This window comes from Pseudochaenichthys georgianus, chromosome 12 (assembly GCF_902827115.2).
Source record: "Pseudochaenichthys georgianus chromosome 12, fPseGeo1.2, whole genome shotgun sequence".
NCBI classification, from domain to species: Eukaryota; Metazoa; Chordata; class Actinopteri; order Perciformes; family Channichthyidae; genus Pseudochaenichthys; species Pseudochaenichthys georgianus.
The window spans coordinates 14,104,716-14,129,795 of NC_047514.1; the positions used below are offsets into that span (position 1 = coordinate 14,104,716).

The 25,080-nt window shown below is 43.6% G+C and overlaps 1 protein-coding gene across 1 annotated transcript in view; it reads right to left on the bottom strand.

Moving 5' to 3' along the window:
- Nucleotides 1–25,080, bottom strand: part of znf462 (zinc finger protein 462) — a 55,303-nt gene that overhangs the window by 13,098 nt on the left and 17,125 nt on the right. Inside the window, exons 2-5 of the mRNA XM_034095716.2 lie at nucleotides 8,746–8,987; nucleotides 3,326–8,547; nucleotides 2,761–2,895; nucleotides 894–1,300 (exon numbers count right to left, since the gene is read on the bottom strand). Coding sequence (XP_033951607.1) covers nucleotides 894–1,300; nucleotides 2,761–2,895; nucleotides 3,326–8,547; nucleotides 8,746–8,947 — 5,966 coding nt within the window. The 5' untranslated portion in view covers nucleotides 8,948–8,987. The remainder of the gene's footprint in view (nucleotides 1–893; nucleotides 1,301–2,760; nucleotides 2,896–3,325; nucleotides 8,548–8,745; nucleotides 8,988–25,080) is intronic.

A 25,080-nucleotide genomic window follows, 5' to 3' on the forward strand; every position in this document is an offset into this window, starting at 1 on the left:
TACAGAACAAGGAGCCGTGGGGTGAACTCATCTACCCACAATCCCTTGGTGGGAGGGAGCGTGTGAGCGCCTGTGGGGGCAGTGGCTGTATTTTTAATGCCAGACTCCTAGGTGGCATGGGAATGCGGCTTCTTTCTGGGTCAGGGCACATACAGTACAGAGGGATTACACCTGGGAGCTCAGAGGAGAGGAGGACTCTCGCTCTGTGTCTCTGTGATGGATACGACAAATCACACTAACAAAATGTTTGTCTCGCTGTAATGTTTGTCTTACTCTCCAAGGAGGCAGGAAATCTGAAAAGATTGAGGATTCAAAGGGATTTCTACAGGGTTTAAAATGTTGGTCTGTGCAAATGGAGTTTAACATTTGCAGCTGGTCTACGATTGGTTATGTATGTAAGGATAAGAGTTTAAAATGCACCGCTTTTATTGTTTATACAGCTTATATAATATATGTTCTCTAATAATCTGCATGAGGGATTCACAGGAAATGAAGCATGCATGTAATCCAGTATTATTGATTGTAATTTTATCTCATTATATCACCCTCACTATTCCTGAAGCCATATCACAGCAGCTTTGAGTTATGCCTACTGCATATACAACATTTCATCAATTCAATTGGAGCTCCATGGGATGGCTTTTATTTTGAAGCAGACACAGGGTACTCAATTTGACTGATATTTAACTAATTAAACTTGCACTAACCTTAATGAAAAACACTTGTGAAAGGTACAGTCAGAATACATCACTGGATAAACACGTTGAGACAAATAACATTAAGTCAAAAATGAATGCGTTTAATTCACTCCTTATAAAGTCTCATCCTATACACAGGGGGCAGTAATGTGGATACATTGTTAGGATTGTGGACACAGACTCCTCTCTACTCACTTATGTCTGAAGGGTGAGACGAACTGGCAGTACTGGCAGTTGTATTTGTCTTCTCTGCTGAACATTGCCATGGCTGAGTGGCTCCTCTCATGGGACCTCAGTCCCTGCATGGACATGAAGACTCGGTCGCACTGGGCACATGGGTGACCCCCCGCTGCTAATCGCTGCTTCAGTTCGCCCTCTGACACCACGGCCCTCGCCGCTGCCACCAGGGCCGCTCCTCTTCCTCCAATGGCCACCCTCTCTGGTTCCAGTGTCTCTGCGGCAACATCAACAGATTCTGGGGAAACCATAATGGAGGGCGAGGGCCCCTCGAGGCCGTCAGCTTCAGCTGCTTCTTCCTCCTCCATGTCACCATTCGTCAGGGTCTCTGAAGGCAGGGTCAAGGGGACCTCGCTGACTTCCTGCTGCAAAACAAAGAGGAGAAGTCTCTGTTGATTTTGTCTGTCACAGCCTTTTTGTTATGCCAACCCACAACAGGGCAATGAAATGAGAGAGAATAAGAGTAACAATTTATTTAGATTGTCCAATGTTGATACTTAATCAGCTTCCAGATGGATGACAAAAATAGCTGTTCACTGAAGTATCACTAAGACTCTACCGCTCTAACCGGTTTTTCCTAAATCAGGCAAATCATGTTAACAGCACATAAGCGACAGTTAAGCATCTGTCTAACACCTCTGGTTCTGCCTGTGCTCTATCAGCTGAAGTGTTAGTTACAGCTCTCTCACTCACCCTGTGTAATGTCAATTGGATGCATTTGTGCTGAAGATCAACATGTGGTTATATTTTTGCCTTCAAAGCTTGTCTATGCAACATCTGTTGTTTTCCTAAAGCCGCTAAAAAAACCTGTCCAAAATACTTTAATCTGGAGTACGAGCCTCTTAATGAAAGTGTTTATAGTCCAGGACAAATGATGGAAAAACATGACCGGGTCAATTATAAGCAACTTTTAACAGTCATATAAAAACAACTGAAACCCTGATCTGACACTCCCCGAGAAAGGAAATTAAATGACACAAAACTTCATATAACAAAACAAATAAGGACCTAAAGCAGAAAACCTTGCACATTCGCACACCAACATACAATCTAACTGCAAAACAAAACTCCTCCGTCCATTTCCTCTTCCTTCATCTGCTGGAGTGCTGGCTGGTTTCCGTTGTCACAAGTAGACGGACAATCACTGTGACTTTTTTATTGCCTCAAGGAAGCTCATTGGCTCTGTGGAAGGACCTGACCCTGCATTTCATGTGGCCATAAATAAGATGTGGCATCCAAAGGCCCAACCTTTCTATCCAGTCTGCTCTGACTGCACTCTCTTCATCCAAATGTATCAGAAACAATTGCATCCCTGGAGTTTAAACTGTAATCATGTCACTGTGATAAGCTACTCTCATTTTCACCTTCTTCAAAAACATACAGTATCCTGGTAGAGGTGATCAAAATACACAACAAAAGTACTCAATATGTGTAGCAGGCCTCAGTTGCAGAAGTGAGTACAGTACATGTTATAAGAGGAACCAGGCCTCTGTTTGGATGAGGCGTTGGATCTTCAGGCCTGTTCCTCCCTCTGGCAGCCTCAGTGGAATACTAATGTTTGAATGGTAACCCGCCGCTGCCCTAAAAGTTATGGCTCACTACGCTGTAACTCCCCCCCCCCCTTTACTGCAATGGGACAGTGTTGTTTGTTTTCTCTGGGGGAAGCTGACAGACTGTCTACCCTCCATCAGTAAGAAACAAAATGGGAAACAGGAACCAAGTCAAGTAAAACAGATCACTGCAGAGCATGTGGGATGAGGAGTGTGGAAGAGAAAAACCTACACAATATAGAAATAATAATATGAATAAAACCAACTCCATTCACCTTGACATGTCCCTCTTTGACCTCTCCATATTGGACGTGCTTCCTCAGGTGGTTGCAGATGGCTCGGAGGGTGGGGTGCATCTCTACACAGAAGTTACACCTGAATCCTATGGGAGCTTTATTTTCAGGGCTTTCCTGTTCATTGGGAAAGAATGACAAACAATCAGTAGTTATATTCACAGTATTTGTTTCTTTCAGTTGTGTCTTGCCCAGGGACACAATGACATGCTGACTGCAGTGGGACTCCAACTTGCATTATAACTGTTTTTCATTTTTGTTGACAGTTGAAGGGCAATTTGAAATCCACAATTATCCTTGTTTTGTTACTTAAGGTACTACTGCAATGATTGTGGGTTTACGGTCATGTTATGATACATTAACAATACTCTCAATGATTAATGATGTCGGTACAAAACCTTTGCAGCCCATGACAAGTAGTTAAGGAACAGCTATAGTATTATAGACAGTGGTAGCTTAAAGCATAATAAGAGATGCATGCCTCAGATATTATGCTGGTTTTATTCTTTATTTACAAGCTTTAAGGCAGACATGTATCTATGCTTACCTTCTCAGGTTTGGTCTCGGGTTCTGTTGCTTTCTGTTTGCTGAGCAGCTGCCTCCTCCTCTCCTGCCTCATGGCCCTTTTCTGAAACTCCTCATTGTGGTTCAAAAGATGTTTAGCCAGATTTGGGAGAGTCAGGAACTTCAGCTCACAGTGAGAACACTTGTACAACTCAGAGTCCTCGTCCCCGGGACCTGGCGACACCACAAAGTCCCTCTTCAAGTCATTGCTGTGGTGGTCGCTGTAGTGCATAGAGAGCAGCTCGCCTGTACTAAAGGACAACCGGAAGCATTTCAAACACTTGAATTGCAACCAATCCAGCTCTCCGTCCTGCTCGGGTTCAGGTTGAACTTCCGGCACTTCCTTTTCATCTTCTACCATTTCATTGACATCGACCTGCTCGGGTTCTTTGGCATAGATAACGGTAAAGTAGCGACCAAGCTTGCTGGTGTGCTGCTTCTTGGGGAAGACACCTGGGTGGCGTTTAATGTAGTGAGAGACAATGCTCTTCCTGCTGAAGGCCTGAAAGGGGCAAAGAGAACACTTTCGTCTCTCCACAGCCAAACGCAAGTCTTCACTCATTTCTGTGTTTTCCTCTTCTGGCGGCGGGGCTGCTATCACTTTGATAGGCGTTTCAGTCAAAGTCTTGGAAGCAGCCAGACAATGGGTATAATAGGCATCAATATCGTGCCGCTTCTGGTAGTGTGCTGCCAGACCTTTGCGTATAGGGTTTGTGTATGGGCACAGAGCACATTTAAAGACATTGTTTTTACCCTCTGGCTGTGCGCGGACGTTGTTGTGCTTGATACGGTAGTGCCGAGCGATGCCTTTCCTGGTGGAGCAGAAGTATTTGCAGAGCTGACACTTGAACATAGCATGTTTCTCTGTCTTATTGACGGGTAACTGGGAGAGGGCAAGGTCCAACTTACCGACCTCCTGGACTTGTGCTGCACTTGATATATTACCACCACTGCATTCCGCTACTGGCTCTCTTTCTTTACCGGGAGTGAAATAAGTCATAGAAGCAGAAAATATTTCAGAGGCAGACTGATTGTGATATTTCTCATAGTGGATTTTGAGTTTCTCCAGTGTCCCATGAGTGTACGTGCACATTTTGCATCTGTATGCCCCGTAGCCTTGCCTTTGAGTTTTGCACTTGTCATCTCCCTCATTTACGTCAGGGATTTGCTCGATATCGTCTGCAAAGTCTTCCGCAGTGACTTTCACTAATGGGTGTCTCTTTTGATAGTGAGTTAGAACACCATGGATTCTGGAGTTAACATACGGGCAGTGACGACATTTATACACAGAGCTGGGGTTGATGTCGGCCTCCTGTGCAAAATCTGCAGCCTTTACTTTCATGCCTGGGTGCTTCTTCCCATAGTGAGTGAGGAGGCCATGGAGACTGTTGTACTCTGATAGACATACAGTGCACTGGTAAGTATTGTTAGAGAGGGAAAGACGTGGGTGGGGAGGATGTGGGCTTTCTTGAGGTGTGGTGACAATGACCAGCCCACCATCATCTTCAACAGGTTGGCATTCAAAAGACATTTGTTCTTTGACAACCTGCTGGTTTATATTTTCAGCTGAGCCATTTCCTTTGATAATATCCAAAAGCACAGATTCATCCCCTTTAATGGCCCAAGGGTGGACTGCCTGATAGTGACTAGTGATGTCCCATATTGTACAGGCCTCAAAGGCACAGTCTCTGCATTTGTAATGTTTAGTTTCCAAATTGCCCCCTTGTTGGGTCTCCGGACCAGCCCATAGCTTGCTGGCCATGTAAGTGTAATCCACATTGTGCTCAGGATGGCGTCTTTGGTAGTGGAGCAGCAGACCCTGGGGTTCAGCGTGGGAGTAGATGCACCACTCACAGTGGTAGCCAGCCTCCAGGACGCCATCTTGGTAAGCCCAGTGTAAAATGGTCATAGCTGTGGCTTTAACAGTGGGGTGCTCTTTCTTCAGATGTTTCTTCAGGGCATAGATGTAGGGGGATGTGTAGGTACAGTGTCTGCACTTCAGTGAGCGCAGTGACGTAGTGTTTTCCGGGTCCGGAGGGGCTGGGATCAATGCAGAGGAGACTGAACTCGACTGAACCATCTGTGCACGCTCGCGCTGACTCTGGACAACTGCAGTGTGACGACGCACAAGGTCAGCATTGGCCTTGGTCTCCTTATGCTTCTTCTGGTAATGGATTAGCACTCCTTTTACAGTGCGGTTGCCATAATCACAGTGCTGACAAAAGAACAGCTCGTCCTCACCTTTCTCACCACTTCCTGGTTTCGGGCTCGTGTTGTTAGACCCATCATGACCGTTGTTTTGAAACTGCTTTAAAAACTGTTTGGGAGCCGCAATTTGAAGTTCATCCATTAATTTCATCAAACCAGGGGTTGGGGCGCCATGTTTGATATATTTTGCCGTCACTTTTACTTCAGGGTGTCTCTTTTGATAGTGGACCAGCACACCAACAACAGATCTGTTACTGTACACACAGTGTTTACAGTAGTACATCTCTTCATCCGAACCATACGGCGCTGTGCTCTGTTGTTTTGGAGGCGTTGCCATGCTTATATTATGTGAAGAGTTTGCAACAGACTGCGATTGATCCACCGTGATGACCTTCATGGTTTTCTGTATACGGAAATAAGAAGCCTTTTGCTCTGGGTGTTTCTTCTGATAGTGGACCAAAACAGAGTGCATGTTGGGGCTAGAAAAAGAACACACATCGCAATCATAGACAACAACATTACCACCAATAGATTCTTTAAGGTCTGCCTCGGCATTAGGTTCCGGGGTCTTGGGGGCGGTTTTCGGCACTGGACTGGAAGACGACCTTGGGGTTGACGTGGCTGAGTTCAAAATCTTGGGGCCCGAGTTTAATATTTCCCTCAGGGTTTGAGATTCACCCGTTTTTGGAGACTGCTCCACTACATAGCTAGAGAAGATCATAGCATTGTTTATTTTCACTGTAGGGTGCATTCTTTGGTAGTGGGGCATTAGGCTCCTGACATTGGGGCTTGTGTACGAACAAAAGCGGCACATGTATACCAGATTTGGTTGGTTGAAGTTGAGCACATTGCTTGCTTCAGGGTGGTGTTCCATGTAGTGTTGATGCAGATCGTTGTAATTTGTGTATTCGATGTAGCACTCTAAGCAGCGGAAGACTGCACTGTGGTCCTCTGAGTCCAGGATGTACTTAAAGCTGAACTTGATGTAAGGGTGCATCCTCTGGTAGTGGGTGCTGACGCTACGAGCTGATTTGTTGTGGTAATCACAGTGTTTACAGTAGAATCGTGCTATTCCTACTTCCTCTGGATAATCAGCGTTCTCTTGGATAGCACTGTCGCTGGGGTCCGCAGAGATGTTTTCACTATCATCCGATAGAGTCATTGATATAGGAATGTTTCTAGGTTTTGACTTAGGGTTGCTTTTTCTTTTTCCTATTCTGCCTCCCTCTTGAGAAGTCATTGATTCTCTTGCATTAAGCTGTTGTGTGTTATAAGTGAAGACAGCGTTTTTATTGTCATGGTTTCCACTGTCTGCCTCAGCACCGGCTTGATTTTCTCCTGCGTCTTCATCATCCATGTCATCTAAGTTTATGATCATGTCCTGTTGGCTTTGGCTTATCTTACTTTGAAGGTTACTGGCGATTTCATCAATTCTAGTTCTCTTCTTAACTGAGGACAAATCCAAAGGCAAGTCGTTAATGGACTTTCTGGCTCTTTTCCCTGTTACTAAGGGCTTTTTGGTGGCAAGTCCTAAAATGGAGGTCTGAGTTTTTTGTAGAAAGATTGGAGAAGCGTCCACATCAGAGTCCTGCTGGTCAGTCAGCTGGCTTTCAAAGGCAGAGGGATCTAGGTCATCACAGTAGGAATGCTTATGCTGCTGGTGAACCCTCAGACCTTTCAGAGTGGTGGTGGAGAAGCTGCAGAGCGTGCAGCGATGAGGATTCTGCTGGTCGTTCGGTGTGCTGGTTAACTTTTTTCCATTGACTTTGGAACTAACACTACCCCCATTAACTGGCTCTGCAGCAGTGTCATTGTGAAAATCTGGACTATCACTTGTTAGGTCCATGGTGTCTACATCTGAGGAAATGTGGCTCTGTTTGTGCGTGCCTAGTTTGAGAGGGCTGGTGCAAATGAATGGGCATTCATCACATTTATACACTGTGGTTTTGCCAGAAAGATGAATGTTTTCAATGTGGCGGGAGATGCTCCGCCTGTGCATGGTGAGGAAGGAGCAGAAGGGGCACTGAAATCGGTTCATGTACTTTCTAAAGGGTATTCCTTTAGTCTCCAGTAATTTATTATCCTCATCAGTTAAAAGCTGCTTTGCATCTGCTGACAGGGTCCCGGTATAGCTGGGATCATCCATATCACCTAACTCTTCTTCATCATCATCCTCTAAGCTGCTGTGAGAGTCCTCCTCATTGACAGCGTCGGCGTCCATCTCTACGATACTTTTGGAGACATCAGATGAAGAGAACCTCTTGGACAAAATGGAGGAACCTGTGCTGTTGGGTGCTACTGCATTCATCTGTGTGTAATGAAAGGATGAGATCTCTTGGACTGTTTTCTCCAAGGTATTTTCTGATGTTTTTTCTACTGGCTCTTTCTTTTCACCAACATCAGTGGAAGTTATCTTTAATCTAGTCTGGCTTTGGGAAGCGGAGGGAGAATCTGGTTTGGGTGAGCTTGCACTGGCCTCCCTTTCCAGCTCTGCAATGCTGGAAACTATCTTGACCTTGTCACTGTGTTCCTTCACCACATGATCAGTCCAGCTGTCCTTCTGGTCAGTCTGATATTCGCACCATTCACAGGCAAATGTTCCCTTCATGAGTCCACCGGCTGAGTCAGATTCCTCTCCGGTCTCAGTGTATTCTGAAAGATCTCCAGCACTCTCTGCGGGAACCTTATTATGATACATTAGTTGGTGTTTCATTATCCTTGCTTTGCGTGGAGACTTGTATGTGCAATACTGACAGGAGTACACTTTTGAATGGTCGATTTGCATTATGACGGTGTAGCCGGGCTGCTTAGCTCTCTGCGATGAGATACTTGCATCAGAATCTTCCTCCACAACATTATGCACCTTTTTGGTGTGGTTTCTTAAGAATGACTTTGATCTGAAGTAACGGACACAGAACTTGCACTGGTAAAATGGTATGTGGTTTTCAGCTGTCTGCTTCTGTGGTGTTTGGTTGGAATTGTCAGTAGAGTTGGGGCCTGAAAAAAGATGAGAAAGTGTGTGAGGTTTCTGCTCTAATTTAAAATGTCAGTTTTTTTAAGATAATAAAACCAGCAACAACTCATAAATAATATGCTCCTCAATGAAATATAAAACCATTCTAGTATGCAGAGTTATTTGTTTCCTAATCCTCAACAAATTAATCTGTAACATCTGATTCAATGTAGTTGACATACTCATTCCAGCTTTAGGAGGCGTATAATCCTTTTCATCCTTGTCCTCATATTCCGCCTCCTCTTCATCCTCGTCTTTCAGAGAGCCAGACCCATCTGCATCTGCAGGCTGCAGGAAAACGGTGTGCACGTCCTGAATGTGGGTCTTCAGGTCCTCGTATGACTCTGCACGGAAGTCACATCCGTCACACTGCAACATCTCCATCACTGAAACCTGGGAGCACTCCCTGGAAAATCAGGGAAACCTGCAAAGAAAAAGAAATAGAGAGAAATCATGAGGAAATGCAGCATTACATGAGGTTAAACAAGGATACAAATAATTCATAAGAATCAAGGTAAAATACCACAGGAGCCATTTAGAGTTCAAGTAAGTCAAATAGTATTTTCTACAGAAACGAGGCTGCAATATCATTCTGTAATATACCAATATTCAGTTTAATGAACATGTCCTTCCATAAACATGAGCTTGGTGATAATCCAGCATGATTACTGATGGAATTCCTGCTGTGAACAAAGAATAATCAAGTGAAGGATGGATGACACACATTTCACAGAACCATTAAGACCATGGCCAGAAAACTATATAATGCTTTGAAATGCATTATGATTATATTTTCAAAAGCCAGCCTTTTCAAGTTGTATTTGCAAGAATTTGCTACAAAATATAACATGTTGTTGGAAATATGGCCCCTCAAGTAAACATGTGACTGTGATTGCAATTATAATTATTCAGACATAACATTTGTATTTCTTTATGATTGATTTGTTGTTGAATAATGCATAGGTCTGCAGGTCTCCCTTGAAAAAGAGACCTATGATCTCAATGGGACCAATCTGGTTAAATAAAGGTTTGAAATGAAATAGGACAAATTAAAATAGCACATTTTTACTTCTATTAAAAACTAAATCAATAGTCAAGTATGTCACTGGTTGTCATTGGTCCGGCAGTTGCTCAATCAGTAGGAGCTTAGACTGTGAGCTGTAGGGTCGCCGGTTCAAGTCCCGGACCAGACCTAAATATGGAGTGTGGACTTCTACTTGGAGAGGTCCCAGTTCACCTCCTGCCCTGCCGTGGTGCAAGGCACCGGACACCCCCCTTCCCCCCTCACTCCCATTGCTCCCCGGGCGCTGTACAATAGCTGCCCACTGCTCCTAGTACTAGACTCCTGGTACTAGGATGGGTTAAATGCAGAGAACACATTTCACTGTGTGTGCTCTGCATGTGTGACCATTAAAGAGGGTTTCATCTCTCCCTATTCTCTCTCTCTCTCTCACTGAAATGTGGAACTGCAAACAATTATATTCTCAAAAATGTAATAAAGAAGGCCTGTTTGTTCATTTATTTAAAACTGTAACAAATAACCACTGTCTCATTATGAAAACAAAGCCACACTGAGATACTCACAAATCTTTATAACAAAATAATATTTTCCCTAAAACAATGCTGTCAAGAAACTCTGATAGAGATCCTCATATAAATGATGAAGAGGAGAATTCAGCAGATGCTGATGTTACTTAGAATACTAAGAAGGTCCCATTTTTTAGCATGGCATCAATCTAAGAACAATGGAGGGACTGAAGAGGGATTATGGGCTGATTTGTCCCATTTTTATTACCTTGGGATAAGCAACAGCTGGAGAGCAGCCCCACAGCTCAGTATTTAGAGCAGACTATTCCATCAGATTGTATCAACTGCTAGTCTGAAATAAGATTGAATGAATCAACGGAGAGATGAAGGCTTATGTCTCTGGGCTGCAGTTTGGACTTGGCCAGAGCAATGTAGTTGATGATGTGCCCATCATTTCACAGCTATTTCATCATCGCTGGCCATTTTATCTTGAAAAAATATAAAATCACTAAATTGAACATGTAACTCACACTGGTTATAAGATGGGCACCTAAAGGGCACCCTTTTGGTTCTTGAATAAAAACCTAATTAACATAACCATCACATTTTAAACATTTCTGGAAGCATATTTTTATATAAAGCTGGTAACTGTGGTACATGCCATTGTAAAAAAAAAAAATCAAAGCTATTGTATTGGAAATATGTTCTCAAATAACACATGAGTTTAAGTCTAAAATGCAGGAAGGTAGATTATAATTAAATATTAATATTATTATCATATTAAAGTTATTCCAATGCTTATTATGCTTGTTGTATGTCTCAGATTTAAAAAGTCATCCAAAGTTATCAATAATTTAGTGCCGGCATCAATCGTTATTCAGCTTAAAGAAAGTAAAAAGATGGATGCTGAATATCTGTGAATTGGTACCTCTCAGAGTCTATACAATAACAGTTATTCTAACAAGCTGACATTCATAATAAGGCTCCCATTCATATTCAAGCTGCTCATATCCAAGGCCCATTCACAAAGACACAACTAACTCTAACTTTATTTCCCCGCTGTGGGACTCATAAAGGACTTCTGATTCTGAACATGGAGGATCTGTAATGGCATGAGTATGGCAACAGTATGCAGAGTATGTAGAAGGACATCTTTCATTACATAAAGTTAAATGTAACTTAGTAGTGAAAAGGATAAAACACTCACTGCACTATCCAAACTAAACACACATGTTGTTGAAAGCTCTATATCTTTATAACGAGTATTCATTTGTGTATTCCATTAGGCAAAGACAGAAATATGTTTGCATGTATTCAAAGAGGATTAATACTCCACTGTGCGAGCATGACCTTCACATCACACAGACGCCATGATTCGTGTCTGTGATCAATAAATACAATGTTACCAGCATCACCTCTACTTATCTTCTTATATTCTTCTTAGGAGGCTTTAGAGTGAGATTGGCATTAATATATCAACACTATGCACTTTCCTTTAGGGCATTGTGAATTATAGATAACACTTTTATTTTATTCAGCCAGATGCTGTATTTTGTAGAGCCAGGGCAGGAAATATATATATTTGTTTCTATAATTATTGCTCGATATTATGTAAAAAACAAACAATACATTCTTTAATTTTAAGTCAATAGGCAGGTCAACAAAGTATGCAACTAAGTAGAAGGTAAGGAAATATACCACGCAATGAGCCTCTTGTTTCACTTTGGTCCTAGATTACTTTTAAAGATTAACTTAAAATGCTGTGTTTTTCTCAAGGTCGAAGAATGCATGACACAAATACATTTGTTCCTTTCGGAAAGTCTGCCCATTTTTTAAAAGGATAAACATTTTAGAAAATCACATACTCTTTTAAGGTAAAAATAAAACATTTTACATTGACAGGTAATATTCAATATAAAACCCAACGAGACAAGTTACGAATGACAACTTTTTTTACCCGGATCAAATTCAGTTCACTGAGCTGGACACTCGAGACAATGACATTTCAAGTGAGATCAGGCCAGAGACAGTTGGGAATCCCGCCCTGCTTCCCACACCCAACTGGCCCGAGAGTGGAGAGCTCCATGTGAGCCGGCCGAGCTGCCAGTATGTCCCTGAGCAACCAGGGGATCCATTGTTGCTCGGGGTCAGGTTACAGCCTCACCACGGGGCCCCACCCTGCTCTCTTGGCAGTTCACTGCTGTTTTGAACAAAGTTGCCTCCTAATGCCAGGTTCCTTGACATGGATATCAAGAGAATCCTTTCTGGGAGAAGGGAAGAGGAATGCCCGGGGAGAAGAAAAAAAAGCCTCCTACACAACCACCATCTGCTTTAGCTGTGTCTTTTCAGCCAGACAGTCCCCGTGCAACACCAAGTTAATGGGTGAGATTGTGTAACTGCTTTCATCTAGTCAGCTGGGGCTCGAACAGGCAGAGACTGAGCTGCTCAGATCCTCCTCTGAGCCGAGCTTCAAGGGCAGCCATTTTAGGAGCTGACTATGTGCGCTTAGGTGTTCAGCCAGCACACAACATGGACCCACAGATCTGATCCTCTTCCTCAAAAGCAGGCCGCCTGACACTGGAGAGCTGCTGACGTAAATCTATCTGCCAGATGCACGGGGCTGTACCCAAGCCCTCTGCCCACACAGCTCAGCAGAAAACATCTCACACTCTCGCCAGCCTGAATTCGCCCCGGTCATTTCATTTCTCAGGGACATTATCTCTCACATGAAGGGATGAAATGCTGCAATCCCCGCTCCAAAGAAAGACATTAGGTCAGAGCAAGCACCGACACTGTGGGGAGAAACTGCCAGCTACGTTCCACGAGGGGGTCTAAAAATGTGAGGCATGTCTCAACTTCTTTATCTCAGAGCTGCTCTGAAACCCTGAGGAGAAGGGGGCAGAGAGAAGCAGAAGGGGAGCCTGAAGGGGAAGGGTGGGAGGAAAAGGAAGACAGCGAGAGAGCCTGACAGAGCCACCTGGAATACCTTCAGTGGAATTCAACTGAGCACAAAGCCATCAGACTGGGCTCCCCAGATTCCAAAGTCTACCGACATTTGTTAATCACCAACCGGTCTCTCTGCATCAGTGAGCTCTGCCAGCAGTCACACCCTCCACTCAAACTGGCTGACAGCAGCTGCTCTGTCTGAAAGAGGGCCTTTGAATAAGCCAGCATTAAGCTGATTAGGAGTACAGAGGTTTTGTCCTTAACTGTTGGTGAGCGCTACCATCTCATGCCGGCAGAGAGAAAATATGCCATATATTATTATTATTATCATTATATGTTGAGCATCCTGGCTCCAGATAATTCATCTGGCAGCAAGACGGGATGTGCCTCTTGTCAACATGTTCACCCTCAATAATTAATGACCCATTGATTAAAAATGACAGCCTACTTCTTAAACGAAAAATACAGAGGCAATAACAGAAGATAGCCAGAGCCATGGACATCGATTGTTTCTGAAGAGATGAGATGACATCAGAGAAAATCAATACATTTTTACTTTCAAGAAAGTTATTAAAAAAGAGAGAGAAGGAAGAGTAAAGGTACATGTATAAAGCTTCATATTCTGAAGTTTTTCCACAACATGTGTTCAGCAGAGGAAGATCTCATAGTGATAAAGAGAACATGTTACGTCACAGTGAAAGAGAGAATTTGGCCTCTTGCTCAAACAGGAGATAGAGAGCTGATGATCGTCAAGGCTACTCCCTTCCTCTGATGTCACCAGCCCAGGAGAACTCGACACACTGATCTGATAGTGTGGTTAACAGTTCATCTACAAATAACATGAATATACGAGAAACTACGAATTGAAACAGCACCTGTCATACACAAGTCTAAACGTTGCAGGATGTTTGCAAGGATATTGTAATGAGTCTGTATTTGAACAGGTGTTCAGCTATCCACCTGCTCTGTATCACAGATATAAAGCTATAGGAGAAAACGTTTAAAGTACCACAGTGTTTCATAGATAAGCAATGTCATGATAAATCTTAAAAGAAAAAAAAAATACACTGTATATTAGAAGTTGATAAAGTCCCCTTGACATCACCCTTTGGTCTTTGGACCACAGCTTCGAAGGCTCCAGTTTGGCATTTTGGCCAAAGCCATCATGTTTTTTTGACAACAGAGGGTGAAGCCGAATACAACCGAAGGGTGAACAAGATATTTTAGGCAAACCAAAATGTTACAATTAACTTCCATGAACTGAACATACACTAAAAAGGTTAAAGTTGTCAGATGAAAACAAAGACAGCACCCAGCGCGCACAACATCATGGTAGCAACCCGTCACAAGAAAGCCAAAGCTTGAACACCTCTATCAACTATTTTACTCTAAATGGGAACATTATTTACAAAATGAACTTCATGTTGTACTGAAAAAGACTTGAGTCTAGTCTTTGCGACCATAAACTCATTATAAACAAATCTAAAAAAACGAATTAGAAGGGGTAATATTTTCTCATACATTTGGATTTTGCAACTAGAAGAGTGGCCAGCTGCTGGACTTTGGAAGGACTGCAGGTTTGAATCTCATGCATTTTAAGGTAATTGATCAGGACAGTAGTAGATTTTTGCATGAATTCAGCTTTTGCAACCCTTTTACTTGATTATTTAAGCATATATTTGTTGTGGTTACACAAGACATAAAGTTGCAATGTGCACACTGCCTATCTGTGTAAATACGTTTCTATGACAATCTCATCAATGCCAAAATCAGTGCCTCTCCCTTTTCTCAGTTACAATGTTCACCTGCCATTTGAGCACATTATTCCACATAAAAGCACTTTCTGCCATGAAATGTGCCACCTTGTGACAGGATGCTGCAATAGAAGAATCCATTCAAGGGTAAAATAGATCTGATAAAAAAAGAGAATATGACAAAGAACATTTAAAAACTAGCTCTTAAAGAGCTTAGAGCATAAGGGAGTGCAATTGTATAAAAAATGATGGAACGAAATAGCTTAAAATGAAAGAGGTAAAATACCAGCAAAGAAAGGCTTTTACTGTGAAGGAGAGACACGTCACGTACACTAAAGTTGGACAGCAGCAAGCACATTATTTATTTTCAATGCATTGGTGATTTTGTCTTTCGATTTACTATTAAATAGTCACATTTCAGAGGATGCCTCTTGAATATAGAGCTTTTTTCTGTTTGACGTCATATTCAACTAAATATCTTTACGGCTTTGAACTGACAATACAACTGCAGATATATTAACAGAAAAGAATTGATAGATGCGGCCCTAATTGTAATTTGTTTGAATGAGGCACTCCAATTGCACATTAACATGGGTGATGTTAAAAGCACTAGTGCAAACTAAGTGAGCCTATCCCTTAATATCAAATTGACAAAGCACCATTACTTCAATGGACCACCTACTGATCACCTACTGAGACGTTGTCTTCCAACAGTGTGTGCAGGCCTCCCAGTGCTCTACGTTGTGGTCACACTTTCTGTTGTGAGTTTAATGGACATATAACAGCACAACCTGCTTTTCCTGAATGTGCAACAACAAAAAGCCTCTGTGACTCTGAATCTATGCAGTGTTCCTTTGCACAATGTCGCAATATCATATTGATATATTCTGTCAAATTAATGTGATTCTAGAAAAGTATTAATAAAGATAAATCAATGTTTTACCATTACATCAATTTCAGATCAGAAATCCTTTATCTGTCCCGCAACGGGAAATGTACATGACTACAACAGCAGATAGTGCAGATACGTAAGTGAGGGGGGGAAATTGCTAAGTATGAACAAAAACAAAATAGCAGATATATATATATCAAATATGTTTTCTATTAAAAATGAATCACAGTTGACAATAAATTATTTGTGGCCGTACACCATTTTTAAAAGTTCTATAAATGCCATTTACTGTTTTTTTTTAAACAAAATCACTTCCACTATTTGGCGACAAAGTAAATATAGATAGTGAAGGAAGTTTATCAAATCTTTGCATTGCTATTTATGCATTTACATCACATACTACTAAAAAACTTCTTGGCTGTTTTTGACAATACCTGTCTATAACAGTCTGACAGCCTTTCAGTTGCTTCATATCTAAAGGCTCAAAACCTTGTTGCGATATCTGCTGATGCAAGTATGGGCCAAGCCAAGCAGCAGCAAGACATATTTATTTTGGTACCAAACCTTTAATCTTTCCCTTTACCAGATACAACTGAGAGACTTTGAAACCAGAAAAAGTAAAGAAAGGCTTTTGTTTCAGATTCAAATATTCTTTTTACCCATCGACACCTGGTCACTGGTGATGATTAGAGCCTGTCCATGACATCATTCAAAACTGTGCTGCCATTATTAGTTTCTCTGGTTTTACTATTTATAAGTAGTGTTTGAGTAAAGTTAATTCTTTTTTTTGGTATTCTATAAACTACTGACAACATTTCTCTGTGTTGGAATTCAACAAATGTTGTAATGGAATGGCCACCTTACATGTAGAGATTGAGATTTAAGAAACATTTGGAATGATCTCTTAATTTGTTCCAGAGCTATATTACGGTTACAAAGTCATTTGTAGACAATAGTAATTTTGCAGAAAAGTTAACAAATGGGTATTATTCAAATAGTTAATTAATTAATTAATTTCCTCATAACTCACTGAATATGTATGGGTTTGATACTGCAATTTGAAGATATCACCTATGGCTCCAGAAAGTTGTGATTGACATGTTGTATAATACTTTGTGACATTAAAGACCAACACTTAAAATATAATGGAGATAATAATAACCAGGTGTATCAATGTCAAAGCTACAGACCACACTTCAGATGTTTGTGTTTTGTGTGTGTTACTACAACAGTAGTTTATTTTTTGTGCAGCCCTTTCATGCAAGCTCTTTCAGTATACCTTTATTCTCCCTACGTACATTTTGACTTTAAATTACTCTGAAATGATGTGAAATGCTCATTATCCAAATCCAGCAATTCCAACATGCTGGAGGTCTGTTCAAAAAGGACAGAAGAGCAGCTAATTTCTATATTTGAGAGGCTGAAATAACAGCCAACATTTTTTTTTTGGCAAATAAAGTACATTAAAATAAATAGAATATGAAATAACATTCTTTCCGGCATTAACTGATACACTTCTGACATAATGTTAGGCTTATTCCAGTTGTTTTATATACAGTAAGCAGACACAGGGCTGCTATAGACGCTCTATACACAGCCAAAGGGTCACCAGGAAGCATAATTAACGTTTGGACTGTCGGCTTACATGCAACCATATGTGTCCCTATATTCTCTCTGCCCGGCTCGCACAACATTCATAATAGAGGGCAAATACACATACATGCACACAGTAAACCAGTAGCATCACCACCTTAAGTACACATTCAGGATTGAATTACAGCATCAATTTGTCTTGGATTATTCCTGAAGGTCTCAAATTAAAGCCATTAATATGTCCCATAATGATTTACTACTTCATCATTTATTCATTGGAAGGTTACTTTTTAGGGACTTTTACCTTTATTCGAAGCAAGGGGGAAAGGACACAGAGTGTTGTATGATGATTGTAAAGGCCCCTGAGAGAGAAGTGTGATTTATGATGTTTGGCTTCATGAAATTAATAAAATTGACTTGCCTTGACAAGCTTTGGAAGTGATTTTGGTTCACATTAGGTCTGATACTGTAAAAATGCAAGCCAGCCAGAATAACAGTGTCTGGTTAGCAGCGATTCTTTGGCCTGGGCAGAGCTCACACTCTCGTTGGTTCACAGTCGGCTTTTATCTGTCAGCACTGTAGCAGATAACAACACTGGTTCAAAAGAGAAAAGCTGGTCCGACCTGAATGACCTTCATATTCCAATACTGTGCTGCTGCCTAATCCCTGCACTGAAGAATAATATATTGACAGAAACAAACACTACTATTATTGTGCTAACAAGCATATAAAGTGGAAACATTGTAGGCAAGTGCTGTTGTTTTGCTCAACGTGTTCTATGTGATAGGATTCCTGCTACAAGAAAAGTTTACTGGAAACCAAAACTCAAACCATGAAGAAAGGGGAAGAAAATGAACAAATGGAAAACATGCCAATGAGTTGCCAATTTGGTAGAAGAGGGGTGCAACACATCTCTATACACAGATAACAGCATATATGGAGGTAACAGGCTTTTTTCAAAATAATAATGTGTAAAGTGGCTGAATGTGAAACAATTAAGTTGTATGTTGTCTCTTAACTTCTAATAGTACAAAATAATAGTGATGTAAAGTAAGCTAAAATAAATAAAGGAAGAAGTTCAGCAAATCTGGAAATTCAACGCCCATATGACTTTATCTACCAGTGTTAGCTATCCCTTCAGGGGTGGGGAACCTTTTTCCTCTCAAGGGCCATTTCAATTTTTACAATATCCTCAGAGGGCCGTACAAATTATTGACCTCTGCTTAAAAAAAAACTAAAATCACAGCCCATTCATTTCATTCTGTGCAAAGAAAAAGCAACCTCTTAATCCAGATATCTCACCATGGCGTATGCATGCACGTGCACGGTGTGGCGTGACCACCAAAACAGAAAGATATGGACACACAAGATGTGTGCAAATATATTTAGTTTCCTATCCATGTGAACATGATTTAAGTGGGGGGGGGCGACCTAACGTCCTCTAGGGGGGTCCGGGGGCATGCTCCCCCGGGAAGATTTTTTTTTTAAATGTTGAAGTTAAAAGCATCAATCTGGTGCACTTTGAGAGCAAAATTAGGAGATCTATGGAAACATCTCTCAACACCCATATGAAACAGAACTGGAAGCAGATTTATTTTTCTTTATGAATATTTGACAAATCACTCCCCTTTCAAACTGTATTCTTCTTTATTAATAACAACAACTTTTTTTACTGTCATATAGTATTTTATACCTATACCTATACGTTATTCTCTTATTTTTTTATAACTATAATGATCATATAAAGATGTGCCTTTACCTCACTGGTTGTAGAAAAAGCGTCTTATATTCGTTAGCATAGCTAGCTAACCAGATGCTAATAACAACAAAGTTATTGACTGTATGATCAGTATGACAGATGAACAGATCGCCACTGGGATGTCTCACTATGGGATGCCCCTCATCGCGGAGCAAACAGAAGCATCAATCTCATTACGCCAATCCTGATTGGCTGGTGATCTTGACGTCAGCGTCAGGGGAAATCACCCCCTATAAGTAGCTTGCGCCACAACGCATGCGTCATTCAAAATAAGCACCTCTTCTCGCTTCACCATAGCAAGGAGGGCCGTCTGGTGAGACATCTCACTTCATGTTACTCTGAAGACTGGGGTTATGTAAGTAACCTATAGTTCTCATTCATAACACTCCGTTCGATGTCTCACTATGGGATATTGTAGCTCCCGTATTGCCAGACGAGCTTATCTCGAAAATCACCGATCAACCAGAATTTAACAGGTAGAGTCCCGACTCAACAAGGTGCCCAGCACTGCTCGGGCCACGCTTGGAGCGGAGACGTCTAGCCTGTAAAAGCGGACAAAAGTGAGTGGCGAGGACCAGCTCGCCGCTGCACAGATGTCTTGGATGGAAACACCCTTGAACAAAGCCCAGGATGTAGCCAGGCCCCGAGTCGAGTGAGCCCGCAGACCCGAAGGTGCTTGCAAATTCTGACTCGTATAGGCCAAAACAATTGCCTCCACAATCCAGTGGGAGAGCCGTTGCTTAGTAACAGGCTTGCCCTTGTGAGGGTTAGCCCAGGACACGAAGAGTTGGTCATTAAGACGAAGCTCCTTTGATCTGTCCATATATGTGTGTAAAGCCCGGACTGGACACAACTAGTGCTGCGTACCGGCAAGCCGAACCGGTACTGGACTTGTAAAAAGTTTCGGTTCAAGTCCGGTTAAAACCGGAACGTCGGGAATCGGTACTTGGACTCGCAAAAAAACTAGCACTTACGTATATTCTGGTATCTGTGGTTATTTAAACATTCCCTGATAAACGTTATTCATCGTCAATAAATGAGTGCTAATCCCAGTGTGCTCAGTGTACAACATCACATGTAATTTCACCTTCGATTCACCGTTTGAAAACGTAGCATTTCGCCACATGCTAATGCTAACCGGAAGTGAAGAATTTTCAGAATAAAAGTATTAAGTTAATAGTGTGAACTTCCGGTTTTTTCAGAATAAAACTGATTTAAATTAAATAGTGTATTTAATTCAAAATTATGCCATATCAACATTGATTTTAATTTCTAACAGTATGTATGTACATCACTATGTATGTAGTATGTACTGTATAATGTACACATGGTGTACAGACAGTACAGTACACTCTGACTGTACAGTCACTACAGTTTAGCCTATACTGTACATAGTAGGTGTGTAACAGTGTAATGTGTATAGTCTACTCTACACTCTACTTTTCAGCAACGTTTTAGGGATTTAGGCTCAGTCAGCTCAGGGACTGTTTGGTTACTTTAGTTTGGTAAATGAAATAAATGTTTGAACTTTGTAGTAGTTCACTGTAGTTGCTGGCATAAGTCATTTGTAGACTAAGTGGCAAAAAGTGTTTTTTTTACATTTGTACTTTGTAGAGAAATGTAGACACAAGTTGGACGGGAGCACAATAAACCTGACGAGTTTGAATTTGAGTTGATTATGAGTTAATTTTCAATTGATAATTAGCTCACAATAAGTTCACTTTAGTTACTCACACAACTTGACACAAGACATGGGTTCAGGTCCGGACTTATAAGTCCGGACCTGAACCTGAACCTCTGGACTTGAGTCCGGACCTGAACCTGAATGTGAGTCCAGGTACGCAGCACTAGACACAACAGATCCTGCTGCTGCTCCCCGGAGGAAACCAGCGGCGGAGGAAATGCCTCAATGTCAATTGGGCTACACGAACCAACCACCTTTTGTGTAAAGGCAGGGTTGGGCTTCAACAACACTCTCGTTTGCCCTGGGGCGAACTGAGTGCATGGGGGATGTACAGACAGTGCATGAATATCACTGACCCGCTTGGCGGATGCCAGGGCCAGTAACAGCACTGTCTTGAGTGACAGATGTTTCATGTCAGCTCCTTCCAGGGGTTCAAATGGGGTCATTCTGAGCCCATTCAAAACCACTGCCAGGTCCCATAAGGGCACCAGTGACCTGGAGACAGGGAGGAGCCTGCGAGCTCCCTTCATAAAACGGCAAACCAAAGGATGTTGGCTAGCCTTCTTACCCTCAAAGCCCACATGGCATGCAGCAATAGCAGCCAGGTACACCTTGATCGTGGAGAAAGCTCTGTGTTTATCGATCAAGTCCTGTAGAAATGATAAAATCACCCCGACAGGACATTGAAAAGAGATGTGTCCTTCTTGAAGGCACCACTCCTCAAACACCCTCCACTTACAGTCATAGAGAGACCTGGTGGAGGAAGCTCTCGCACTCTGAATAGTGTTTATCACCTTCTGAGGGAGTCCCACTGTATCCAGATTGTACCACTCACGGGTCAGGCCCATAGTGAAGGATCGCCCCCCCGCCTGAGACAATCTGTCCCTGCGTGGTGGGGGCTGCCATGGCTGCCCGCACAACAGCTGATATTTCTCCGCCAGCCCGTACGTTGCGGGCTAGGGCAGAAACATCAGAGTAAGTGTGTTGCGTTGCTCCTTCACTCTGGCCAGAGTTGGGGGTAACAGAGCCAGGGGTGGGAACGCGTACAGAGGACCCGGAGGTCAATCGTGTACGAGTGCGTCCCCGCCTAACAATGCGTTTAAATCGTGCATTAAAGAGAACAGCTGTCATTGAGCATTTTTCTTTATGCGAACAGATTTAACGCGGCTCCGCCGTAACGCACCCACAGCGGACTCACGATCCTTGGATGTGGAGTCCAGTCTGCATAGAGTGGTGCACCTCTGGACAGTAGTTCTGTGTCGCTCTCAGAGAGAGGAGACGTCTGCCGCTCCAAAGGATCAGTTTGTGTGCCAGTGTGTGTGACTGGAGACAACGCAACCTCCCTTGGCGGTTCATACACGATATCGTGTTGTCTGTCCTCACGAGGGCATGGTGTCGTCTGAGAGAAGTCAGGAAGCATTTTAGGGTGGGGAACACCGCTAAGAGCTCCGGGTGATTTACGTGCGCCCGCTGGAGGTCTCTGCTCTAGAGACCTCTCACCGGGTGACCTTCGTAAATACCCTATCAGCCTGTCTGACGTGCGTCCATGGTGACCACTTTCCGTGAAAGGACAGCACCCGTAGGCGCGTCCCGCACTAGAAAAGTCGGGTGTAGTGCCACTACGCATTACATAATAACCAATACTCTCCGCACTTCGTGGCGCGCGGGGTATAGTTTTATTATGAGACCCATGTTGAGCGGGTGCTTTACGAAGACATTTGTCTGCGTTTAGGCATCTCTCGAGGCGGCGGGAACACATTCACGGAGGGGAGAAGGAGGGGCTGTCACTCCACTCGCTTCTTCTTGCTCGACTGCTGGCCGAAATTCTGGGTTGGCTAAGCCTGAGCTGCAGCCGGAACCGGAGATTTTCTCGGCCAACTTGCCCTTGTCTCCAGCCTGGGCTGGGGACTCGGGGTGGGCTGCGACCTCTGCTTGTCCGGTGCTTTAAACCGGGCAGAGTTCGCTTGGGTGAAGGACTGCTGCTGCGAAGGCAGCGGCTGGACCCTTCGAGGGAGGTAGAGGTGGAGTGCCTCGTCCTCCCTCTACTTCGTCTCACACCTCCTTTGCATGGAGGCGAGAGCGGAGCCGAAAATTCCCTCGGGAACGATGGGCATATCCAGCACATCTTCCCTTTCTCGGTCAGGGAGGTTGGTGAGGTTGAGCCATCTCGCTCTTTCCTGCACCACCATGATCCCCATTACTTTGCCCGTGGCCTGGACGGCGCAGCGTTGGACACGGAGGCAAATGTCCGTGACCGCTGCCATCTCGTCCAGAGTGGCTGCTCCCGGGCTACCCGACAGGTCCTCGCAGAGCTCCGCTTGGTAGGCGGTTAGCAGCGAGGACACGTTCAGGGCCCTGGCGGACAGCGCTGCAGCTTTATAGGACTTTTCAGTCATTGTGGACTGAAAGCGGTCCACCTTTGCTGGCAGCGTGGGGTTCCTGCTCTGTGAGGGGCCCACCTTTGGTAGAAGGTGGACCGCCACCAGCGGTTCCATGGGCGGTATGCGGAGCAGGCCGAGCCTCTCCATTCCATCGCAGTCCAGGGAGGAGGCACCCTGGATTGGGACCTTGTTGCTGAAGGGCCGGTCTCTCCACGAGACCGACACTTCATCCAACATTTCTGGAAAAATCGGGAGGAGTTGCCTCCCTTTGCCCGCTGTTTGGGGAAGATGCTTCCCTTCGTAGCGGGACCTGGAGGTCTCCTTGGCCATTTCAGGCCACGGAACATTGAGTCTGACCGCAGCGCGTTTGCACACGGCCTGCAGGTCCATGCTCAGACCGGGCGAAGCTGGTGTGCTGTCGCCCGGGAGAGCAGCCCTCGCTCCAGGGCCGATGACATGAAGGTGTCCTCTTCTTGTTCATCTGACTCGGACAGGAGGAACGCCAGGGCGTCCTCCTCATCATAATCCAACTCGAGGACATCCTCCGCGGGTGAGAACATGGTGAGGTCTAACCGGGAGCCCCAGCTTGGTAAAGCATGGGAATCCGTTCCCGCGTGTCTTGTCGTCACCGGGTCCCGGCCTGCCAGGGCGCGGGATTCCGGTTCTGAGGCCATCGCTGATAATGAGCCCCAGATCGACACGGAGAGGGGTTCGCTCTCTGTGGCGGACGCCCCCGTGTCTTGACTGCCGGCCGGCGGGTCCATGGACATGGGGGGGTATTTGGGTTCAGTCTGTGGACAGTGAAGCTTGCCCGGCTACTGTAGAGATGTGCTCTGAAGCGAGAAGAGGTGTTTGAATGACGCATGCGTTGTGGCGCAAGCTACTTATAGGGGGTGATTTCCCCTGACGCTGACGTCAAGATCACCAGCCAATCAGGATTGGCGTAATGAGATTGATGCTTCTGTTTGCTCCGCGATGAGGCGCATCCCATAGTGAGACATCGAACGGAGTGTTATGAATGAGAACTGCGTCATGTGTACGGCTCCTTATCGGTACTCCAATTTCTGAAGTGCTGGAGTGGCGTTCTGGTGCTCTCCGTCAGAACTGCACCCCTGTCAGTCGAGACATATACCACGTGATGAGACGTTAGGCTCGTGTTGTGTTCAAGGACCCTGACCTTGGCCAGGAAAAACAGGCACTCGGTTGTTTAATTTTTTTGCGGTCTAGATTTCTTACATTTTTTTCTTTTTTGCGTGTGTTTATAAATTACCTCGAGGGCCGTACCAAATTGTCTCGCGGGCCGTATACGGCCGGAGGTTCCCCACCCCTGCTTTAGCCTATAATACCTTGATTCATGTATGTAAATAAAAACCTGTAATGATAATCCTCTCTAATCCAATATAGTTGATCCTTGGAATGAATTGATAACACCACAATGTAACCACCTGAATGTGAGAGACAGATTTGTGGTTACTGTAGTCTTGATGAGCATATCTGTTTCATTACTACAGCCTCTCAGTGATAAGACCAACAGAGAGCTGGACAGTGACCTCACTCCTCTCTGCCTGTGATCAGAGCAGACAGCTTCCTTAAATGATGTGATCACATGGTGCTGCTTATTTCAGAAAGTCTGAATACACAGAGATGAGACATCGATCCCACCTGGCCGATCAATGCGGCAGGCCTTTTGAGAGGAGATGTGAGGAATCAATAATGTTCGGTATAAACGTTTTGTCATAACATTCATCAAACATCTGCTGGAATGGAATGAAAGAGAGGGGAATGGCATGAAATACAACAGAGAAAAAGCAGAATAGAGCAAGAAATACAACAGTAATGCCATCCCAAAGGTCCCTGTATCGTGTTGGCATGCATACTAATAAACAAATAATAATGTTTTAGTTTGTATTATCAATGAGCTGAAGAAAAATGGCAGATTTAAACATTAAGCTTAACCAGGTAGATATCTGGATTCTTCATA